Below are 9,957 nucleotides of genomic sequence, written 5' to 3' on the forward strand. Positions count from 1 at the left end.
ATTATATTGTTAATCTAAATAAAATAAAATAAAAAGTTAAAAAAAGTTATAAAAGAGTTTTTTATAAAAAAATCTAAAGAAAACTATGTTTAAAAAACTATATTGGTTTAATTAAAAAAGGAAAAGAAAAAGATTATATAAATAAAATTAAAAAAAATTAGAAAAAAAACTTGGTGCTGAAGGCGTTGAAATCTGGTGTTGTGCAGTCCTGGGAGTCCATCGTGCACACGCGTTCTCAAGAGCGTTGGATCAGTTGAGATGGAGATCTTGTGGTGATGCTATGAGGGCACGTTATAAGCTTGCGTGGGCGTGGAGTACTGGATCAGTGGGCAGCCTATAACATCAAATTAATAAAAAAAGGATAACCCCCCCCAGGGATCGAACCAGTGTTACGAAGGAGAAAAGAACAAGCCACATGCGCTACCACTGGATCAAATATTGTTTGCTGATAATTATGTTCCTTCATAACAATAAATAAACAATGCATTGAATAATGAGATTAAGAAAAAAACAGTCAAACGTGGGCCCAGTGACTAGCGTGCATCCAATGAGAATGAGAGAGAGATTCGTTGAACTTTTGACTGTCCAATGGGAATGGGAGGGGGGAACAGAACTTTTGACCAGCCAATAATGTTGCAACACGCGTGCGATCCAAAGCCTCACATACTCTTCATCATCTTCCTCCTTTGCTGGCCACGGTTTTGTCTCCAATTTGCCACGAAAATTAACTACAGACCTTGGTAGCGAAACCTGGAAAATTAGAACACGCATACAGCACGTTAACAAAAGGTAAAGAACACGTATACAGCCTAAACCGATATATTTGGCCAAAATCTTACTATATTTGGCCAATCCTATTTTGTGCATATTTTCCTTTTAATACTAGCCATTAGATGTGATTTAATCACCATTTGATCAAGGGAAAAAATTGATTCATCAATCACATAATCATCTTATGATTTTATTTGATTCTATTCGAATAAAATCAAATATAAATGAAATAAATTCATTAAATAAGTAATATTTGACTAATGGGCCCTTTTTTATCTTAATATCACGTGACAACTCCAAATGTTAAGGCCCAATACTCAGAAGTGTAAAAATAGTCAATTAGGGCTTCATAAGATTCTTAAAAATCGACCAACTTGTGCAAGCCATAACTCATTCAATATTTATCATATGGATATGATCAAGGACTTTTTGGAAAGCTCAAGATGTCCTCTACAAGCCACTTTGGAACATATTTTTCATTTGGAGATTTTATCTTGATGATATCGCTCCTGACAAAAAACAGCTTTTTTGCGATCTTCTAGAAGGACCTGTAATGTTTTGGCTCATATCTCCCAAATGGTGCATTTCTGGCCTTGGCTTTAGAGAGACAAAGTTGTATATATTGAAATTTCCTTCAAATTGAGCTTTGGATGGAAAATTTCTGATGTCCCATGTGAAAGTTATGGCTGGTCAAAGTTCAGTTGACTTTTAAGTAAAAACAACCCTAATTTAGAAACTTTAGGTTTTGTTGATTTCTGAGCTTCCCTTGATGAACCATGATCAATCCATGATCAAATGATTAATGATACCTCAAAATAAGGATTTTGACAAAAAATCAGGAGTTTTGACTGTGGTTTGACCATAGTTTGACTTTTAGGTCAACTAGTCGATTATTGATCGTTTGGGCCATTGAGTGAGCTGTCTTTTGAATCCGGGCTTGAAACTTGGCATGAGGACCCTTTGAAGCATATGAGAGGCCATGGGTTCCATTTGAAGTCTTAGATTTTGATTTTACTTTGAAAAGGTCAAAACCCTAGTTTGTTTAGGAGAGTATATAGTCAGTCAAGTATTGAGACTTTGATATTCAAATGAGCTTGAGTATAAAATTGTGGTGGGAAAATTTTGGGGTATGACATGCACCAAAGCTAAAGACTCTGATATTCAAACGTTTATTCTACATAATCAAAGTCCAGAAGCAAGTACAAGATGAAAAGGCTATAACGTCAAATCCCTGACTGACAAAAAGAACGTTAGAAGCTACAAAAGGCAAAGTCAGTAAAAGCAGCTGAAGCATGGCTCGAGGCAGTTGACAAAAGAGTGAAACATTAAATGCAGCAGTGTACTATTCACGCAAATCATTAAATGCTCCCAACGACCACATTTCCTCAACGCCTATATATAGAAGTTCTGATTCAGAAGCAGCAACAACTCTTGAACGAAAAAGATCCAAAACGCTGTCAAACTGAAATCACACAAAAGCAAAGAAGAACTTCATCTTCAACCTCACAACTTTGTAATATTTTAGTGAGTGTTAGAACTTAAACTTAAGAGAAAAATCACTTTGAGATTATAGCTTATTAAGAAGCATTTGAATCTCTTGTAATATTTATTTTACATTGATTGTAAAAGGAATTCCTAGAGTGATCAAGTTGTGATCAGAATGCTCTAGAAGACTTAGAGGGTATCTAAGTGGAGAACCATTGTAATCAGTTTGATTAGTGGATTAAATCCTCGTTTTAGGTAAATCACCTTGTCAGGGGTGGACTGGAGTAGTTTAGTTAACAACGAACCAGGATAAAAATAATTGTGTGATTTATTTTTGTCTACCATTTTTAGAAGAAACCCTTATTCAATCCCCCCCCCCTTTCTAAGTGTTTTTCACTCCTTCATCATCATACCATTACACATACCAACTACAATCATAAAATTCCTCCAGAATAAAACCAAAAACAAATGATTTGTTGTTCTTGTCCTGGGGTGACAGTACACATCTACACATCTACATCTACTCCCCCTTTTTTCCAGAAATGTTGCCAAAGCAACCTTGATATTCAATGAGTTCATGCCAGAATACAAACAAAACCAAACAAAAAAACAGAACACATCACCATACACAGGTGCTTTAGTCTTCAGACTCAGAGTTGCTGAGTTTAATATCTGCAGTAACAGGCCATGTCTTTACTTGTCCAGCAGTAATTACATTGCACATTTGATTATCAGACACTTCCAGCTCCGGTTGAGCTTCATTGGGTCTTTCTAGAAATTTGTTGATCACAGTGGGGGAGAGGTTAACACAATTTCCTCTGACAAACACTTTCAAGTAATCCTTAGCTTTCTTGTTGCCACAATCTTCATGTAAGTTCACAATGAACTCCTTCTCAAAGACTTCATAACACTTGGAGAATTGAGTCACAGTTTTTATCAGCTTAGCTTCATGAATGAGATTCACAGTCTCTTCACACTCAAGAGCATTCTGAGCAAGCTCCCTCTCTAAGGCCAGTCTTTTCTGATAGACAAATTTCCATCTGATTACATTGGATGGATAGTGAAAATAAATATTATCAATAGGCACCTCAGGTACACTAGTAGCAAGCTTGCTAGTAGAGACCTTCTTCTTGGGATGGATGTCATTGATATCCACAACAACATCAGAATCTGACTCATTCTCAGCAATGATTCTGGCCTTTCTCTTCTTAGACACCACTTTGATCCATGAGTTTTTGGGTCCAACAGAAGTGGGCTTAACCACAACATTTTTCTTCAGAGAGTCCTCATCCACAGCTTGCTTCCCTTTCCTCCTCATAAGCCTTTTGGCTATACTTGGATTGATAGAAGCAACCAAGTCATCATCAGAGAAATCATCAAGGTTGATTACTTTATCAGTATGGGTCTTCTCAGGTTCTTTCTCTTCAGTTTGACCACCTTCAGTGTGGCCCTCATTCTTATCACCAAAAACATTACTAGGTACCTCTTCATCAATAAGGACCTCAGTATGATCATCATCAGCAATAACATCGTCCTTACCAATAGTCTCTTCCACATCATCATTCTTATTATTATCATCCACATTCACATCCATATTAAAAGCATCATCAACATCCTTATTAACAACATTTTCTTCATGAACAGTCGTATCCATATCATCATTTGCTTGGACAGTGTCAATAGTATTACCATTAAAATGTGTATTGTCATGTGACTCAGGAAGAACAGAATTTAAAGGAACAGAAATCCCAGGTACATCATGATTCTCATTCAAGATACGGGTAACAATTTTAGCAATGGCGTTGTGAGCATACCTAGAACTTGATTTAGTTAATTCTTCCCTAGAGGGAGGAACAGACAATTGAGAAGTATGATCAGAATTAGGCCTTTTAGGTCTCCTTGTTGTTTCTTTGGTTCTTTGTGCATGCGATGTCCTTGGCTTATTTGCCACAAGATCGTCTGGAGTCACCATCTGTAAAGGGGTGTGTCGTCCTCGGTTTTTTTCTCGTGAGATACGAACTGACTCTTCTTTTATTTTTTGAGTTTTTGAAAATTAGAGAGTCGCCATCGACTTTTATTTTATCCAATTAAGGAAAGGTTTATAAAAGAAACAGAAAAAGACCTTTAAGAGATTTTGGGTTCGGGGGTAGGTTATACAAAGGGAAGGTATTAGCACCCCTTTGTATCCATGGTTATCCATGGGCTCTTAATTGCTTAGCTCACTTGTTTGAATCATTTGTCTTGCTTTGAAATGCTTGTATGTGGTTTTAAAATGCCTTTGTAATTTAACTTTGTAATGATCCTTGTGCGGATGTATACAAAGTGTCTTATCTTTCGAAAGATGTTTTGAAAAAAGATCTTTAACTTCGTAATGATCCTTGTTTGGATATATACAAAATGTTGTCTTTTTTTGAAAGTTTTGTTTGAAAAACAGTGATATGTGAAACATTTGTTGTTTTGTTTGATTTGAGCAAGCAATTAGGAGATCTACCCTAAGTTCATAAGGTCCTTTCCTATTTTCTTTTAGAAAAATTTTCTTTGACTGGATACAGAAAGAAATTATTTGAATTGCATTTGAAACAATAGAATTGATTTTGGAAAGAGTAACAGAGGGATTACCCTAAGAGGTGCAAGTGTGATTGTGTTTTATTTTCAGATATTTTTGTCTTTTGAAATTAGTGATCTAGCGCTTCAGTTATTATCTTTGACATACACGCAGTTTTATATGTACAGAATTTAAAGTGCGGGAATGTAAAATGCGGAAAATAAATCTACGCTATTACATCGTTTGTGCGAGAAATGTAAACTACGCTATTTACATGATTTTGACAACCTATACACTTATCTATGAATTTAAATTGCAATAAGATAAAGGGAAGTATTTTTGGATTTTTTGGATGGTTGATTTTAATTAAAATTAATGCATAATTAATTTAATTAAAAAGCTAAGAATTAGAAATAAAATTTAAACCTAAAAAAAAATTAAGTCTAAAATATGTCCAAGTTGCTTGTTAATTAATTTTAAAATAAATTTAATTTTTTTTGGGATTTTTGAAGTTATTTTGGAAGTTATTAAGCTAATTAATCAATAATTATACAAATAATTATACAAATAATTTAAACTTAAAGAGAAAAATATTCTAGATATGTACAAAATTAGTCTATAATATATAAACTTGATTTAATAAAAATAAAATATTTTTTTTCTGATTTTTTGATAGGTTAGAAATAATTTAAATAAAATATATGAATATATATTGATTAACTAAACAAAAAATATTAATTATTAAGAAAAATAAAATATTTTTGTGTCAAAAATTAATACAATATTTTATTAACCTAAAAATATTTTGTGTATTTTTCTGATTTTTAAAAAATATTTTTAAATGATTTCACAAAGAGAATTAAATAAAATAGAAAATATATTAAATTATGATTCTGTGTGGCAAAGCTTTGAGAGTCCATGGTGCGCTGTAGCTTCTGGCACGTTGGATGAAACTTTAATGAGATCTGAGGACTGATGGTGCGAGGGTACATGCTAACGCGTGTTTCATGTCACACGTGATCCATCTGCAAACGAAAATCAAAACGCGCTCGAACCACTTTGAATCAGCCAATCAGGAGATGACACCTCGTCGTCTTCTTCCTCTCGCCTCTACTTTTGACAGCGTGTTTTACCAAAAGCGCTGTAATACACCTCCTTCATCCCTGCAAAATAACGAATAGGGGCAAACCTATACAAAAATATTTCGCGACATGTCCATTTGACTCGTCCAGATCCACTGAACTTGAATATGCCTCTGGTTTATTCTAATTTTGCCTAAATCGAAGGATCCCATTTCGAGCTCCAAGAACCCTAAAATGGTATATGCTTCAAACCTTCACAAAAATTAAATTAAAGCTCTAGAAACGATCAGGGCACAAAACTAAACACAAATATGGGATTACATCTTATTGAATATGCATGAATAATAGTATTTTTGTAAATTTTAGTTTGGACAAACCTTGAGCTTTTGAGCTCGATTCAGTGAGCTTCAAGGCTTGAAATTGATTTGGAAAGGTTCAATGATGTTCAGGGATCGTGTTTAAGTATTTAATTTGGATTGAATTGAGCTGAAACTTAAAATTCGAATTTCAAATTTCTTGCAAAATTTCAAGTATGATACAAGTGTGTTACAAGCATGGATTTGATTCCGAATTCGTGTGTGTCCTCTTACTGAAGTGTTCTACTTCATTTATAAGCAATGAATATGCTTCAAAGCTAAGCTATCTTGCATTGATGATCTTTGAACCTTTGAATTTTTTAATATAAAAATCTTTGAATTCTTTGGCCATGGCTTTGAATTTTCTTCACCCTCTTGCTCTAGGCCTGCTGTACCATCTCTTTGTTGCAGAAATTAAGCCACCTTGGTGACTCATGCTAAGGACAAAAGGCCTTGGATAATTGTCTTGAACCATTTCTTTCTTAATTTAATTTTAAATGTAATAAAATTAAATTAAAAAGAAACAAAAATTTCATGGGCCTAATGTTGGTCATGGGAGCCCTTTAACATCATTAGAAACATGTTTGGATCATGAATGCTTGGCCTCTTTTGGAAGAAAAACATTTTTGATCAATGTTGGTTTCATGCATTTTCCCAAAAAATAGCCAACTTCAACAAGGCATATCTCCCTCAATTTTGATCATATGAAGGAGTTCTTGTACTTTTTAGAAACCTCAAGATGTCCTCTACAAGCTACTATGGAAACGTTTTTACATTTGGAGATGCTATCTTGATGTTATGGCCTTTGACAAAAAACCACTTTTTGTTGACTTTGAAAATGACCTGTAATGTCTGAGCTCATATTTTTTAAATGGTAAATCCAATGACCATGGAATCAATTGCATTTGAAATATAATTGAATTTCCTTCAAAACAAGCTTTGGTTGGAATTTTTTGAATGAACGAGGAGAGAGTTATGGCCGGTCAAAGTTCAGTTGACTTTTTAGGAGAAAACCCTAATTTTGAAACTTAGGGTTTTGTTGATTTCTGATCTTTTCTTGATGAATTATGATCAACCATTGATCAAATGATGAATCTTTTGACAAAATATGGATGTTGACAAAAAATTTCATTTTTGACTGTCTGTTGACTTTTCGGTCAAACTGGTCGTCTATTGACTGTTTGAGCTGCTGACTGTGCGTCTGAGCGAATTGAAGTTTGAAAATTTGTCTGGTGGTACTTTGAGACATATGGAGGTCCATGAAATCCACTTGAGGTCTCAAAAAACTTGTTCTCCTGAAAAAAACAAAAACCCTAGTTAGGGTCTGTTTGTGTAGAAGACAGTTAAGCGTACCTGATTTTTGTGCAGTGTTGAGTCTCTGCTGATCATGTGATTATCAGAAGACTTCTAGAACAAAAATCTTGGAATTTTGAAATGCAAAAGATTGATTTGATTGATGGTACAAAACACGGAGAATCGTGTTGTCAGTGGGCTTGACTATCAACTGGCTGTCTGGGCATTAATGTAACAGTTAAAGTGAAAATTCAACAGTTGAAGTTAATTTTTTCTTTTTGTTTTTTGTTGTGTTAATGGTGAAAATTTATTTACCTGAGTTGTTGGAAAAACACAAAACATAATAAATAAATAAAATATACCGTACACGAACGAAATTACCGATAAAAATCTTGAAAAATATTTAATGCACAGAAAAATAAATATTTAACTAGCAATAAACACACATAATATTATCTTGATAATTAAACGACAGTACGACAGATAGTACGACATTTAATACTGACAGTACAAATAATATATAATATAATGAACAATACGACAAATAAAATAAACGGTACATTATTTGAAAGCGAAAGATACGACAAACTTTAAAAATGACGATTAAAAACCCATGCTATAAATAACAACATATAGATGAATGGGAGTGTAAGCAACCCAGGTCCGCATTTTTCAGGACTATGCAGACAGAAAAAGGACATGATCACCACCAAAACAGTGATGACCATAAGAAAAAATGTATCCATCCACTTTGCCATTTTTGCCGGGGAAGAAGAGAAAATAATTATGAGGTAGAAGTTTGAGAAATGAGTGAAATTTTATGTGAGAATTTATGGAAAAAATGAGGGGTATTTATAGAGTGAAAAGAAGGATAGAGACGTTGGGGAATGAAGTGATACCGTACAAAAAAGGAAAATTTGAGTGGTAGTAGGATTTGAAAGAAAGTGTATGGTAGGGTTTGAAAAAGAGAGATGTATGGAATAAAGTTATGATTTGATTTGAAAGAAAGAGATTTGAAAAGAAAGGAAGAGATTTTGAAAATAATAGAAGAGATTTTGAAAATAATAATATAGTACAAAAATTAGTGGGAAACAAAAACTAATAATAATTTACTTGTTACCAGCACAGTCTGAATCCCCGGACTCTGCGCCTGCAAAATTTAATTCTGTACCAATTGCGTCAGTACTATTTATCTGCAAATAAATCTCAAATAAATAGCGTGTGTGAAGTGATAAACAGTACTTGGCGTTTGTGTAAGAATAAATTCAACAGCGAACCAAAATACCGTATAAGAAATATTCTAAAAACCGAGTATTCATAAAATCAGGATATTTATGAAATAAAATCCAAGATTATATGAAACTCCCAATTTTTAGACAGAACTCTGTTGCCTTCTTTTTGAAAAAGATGCGGGCAAATTTTGGGGTATAACAGTTGCCCCTATTCAATCTTCTTAAACCTGAAGAGACCGATTGGAATCTGAAGGTAGAAGATGATTGAATATTTAGATGCCCTGAAAATTTGCACTTACCTCCACCGGAAGTGATGTTGGAAATTGCTTTGAATGTTGTCTGAGAAATGTCGTTGGCAGATCATAACATTACCTGAGAGGGGCTTTCAGATGCCATCTGGCGAATGTATTGATGGTTTGTTCATCAGAATGAATCCTTTGATTATATCTTGATGAAGGATTTGAAATCCTCTGCGTTGACCGTTACGGAACCGTCCGAGGTTACCGCTTTAAATCTTGGAGGCTGATCGTTACGGAACTGTCCAAAGTTTTTCCGCTTTAGATTTTGAATGTTTGATCGTTGTGGAACCGTCTGAGGTATCCGCTTTAGATCTTTGAAGGTTGATCGTTGTGGAACCGTCTGAGGTATCCGCTTTAGATCTTTGAAGGTTGATCGTTGTGGAATCGTCAGAGGTATCGACTTAGATCTTGAAGATTGACTGCTTTAAGGAACCGTCCGAGGCATCGACTTAGATCTGAAGGTAGATCATTTTAAGGAACCGTCCAAGGTATCGACTTAGATCTGAAGGTAGATCATTAAGGAACCGTCCAAGGTATCGACTTAGATCTGCGTTGCTTGTTTTGAGTTGATAGGTGGTTCGGAAAGAGAGATTTCTTCAGAATGAACCTTTGGTTTGATTATATCTGAGAGGAATGTTTGTCTGAATAGAATCCAGGAGAGTACTGCATGTGATTGAGAATAGCTTGCTGAGTATATTCGTCTACCTGAAAAACCAAGTTAGTGACATGTAATGTCATGATGCATGTAATGTATATGTTGAGATTCTTAATCTAAATGAGAACCGTGCATGTTATGTATGCGTTTGTCATGAAACATTATATGCTATGTATGAATATGCGTATGATGTATGCAGTATGCAGTTTAGAGCATATCAATCTTCTGGTTGGGAGAAT

General features: G+C 34.4%; 1 protein-coding gene across 1 annotated transcript; it reads right to left on the minus strand.

Moving 5' to 3' along the window:
- Window positions 1-2,893: 2,893 nt before the first annotated feature.
- LOC131593553 (uncharacterized) lies at window positions 2,894-4,228 on the minus strand. Its single transcript, XM_058866111.1, has one exon. The coding sequence runs from the start codon at window positions 4,226-4,228 to the stop codon at window positions 2,894-2,896; it is 1,335 nt and encodes a 444-aa protein (XP_058722094.1).
- Between the last annotated feature and the right edge of the window lie 5,729 nt (window positions 4,229-9,957).

Source organism: Vicia villosa, linkage group LG1 (assembly GCF_029867415.1).
Source record: "Vicia villosa cultivar HV-30 ecotype Madison, WI linkage group LG1, Vvil1.0, whole genome shotgun sequence".
Taxonomy (NCBI): Eukaryota; Viridiplantae; Streptophyta; class Magnoliopsida; order Fabales; family Fabaceae; genus Vicia; species Vicia villosa.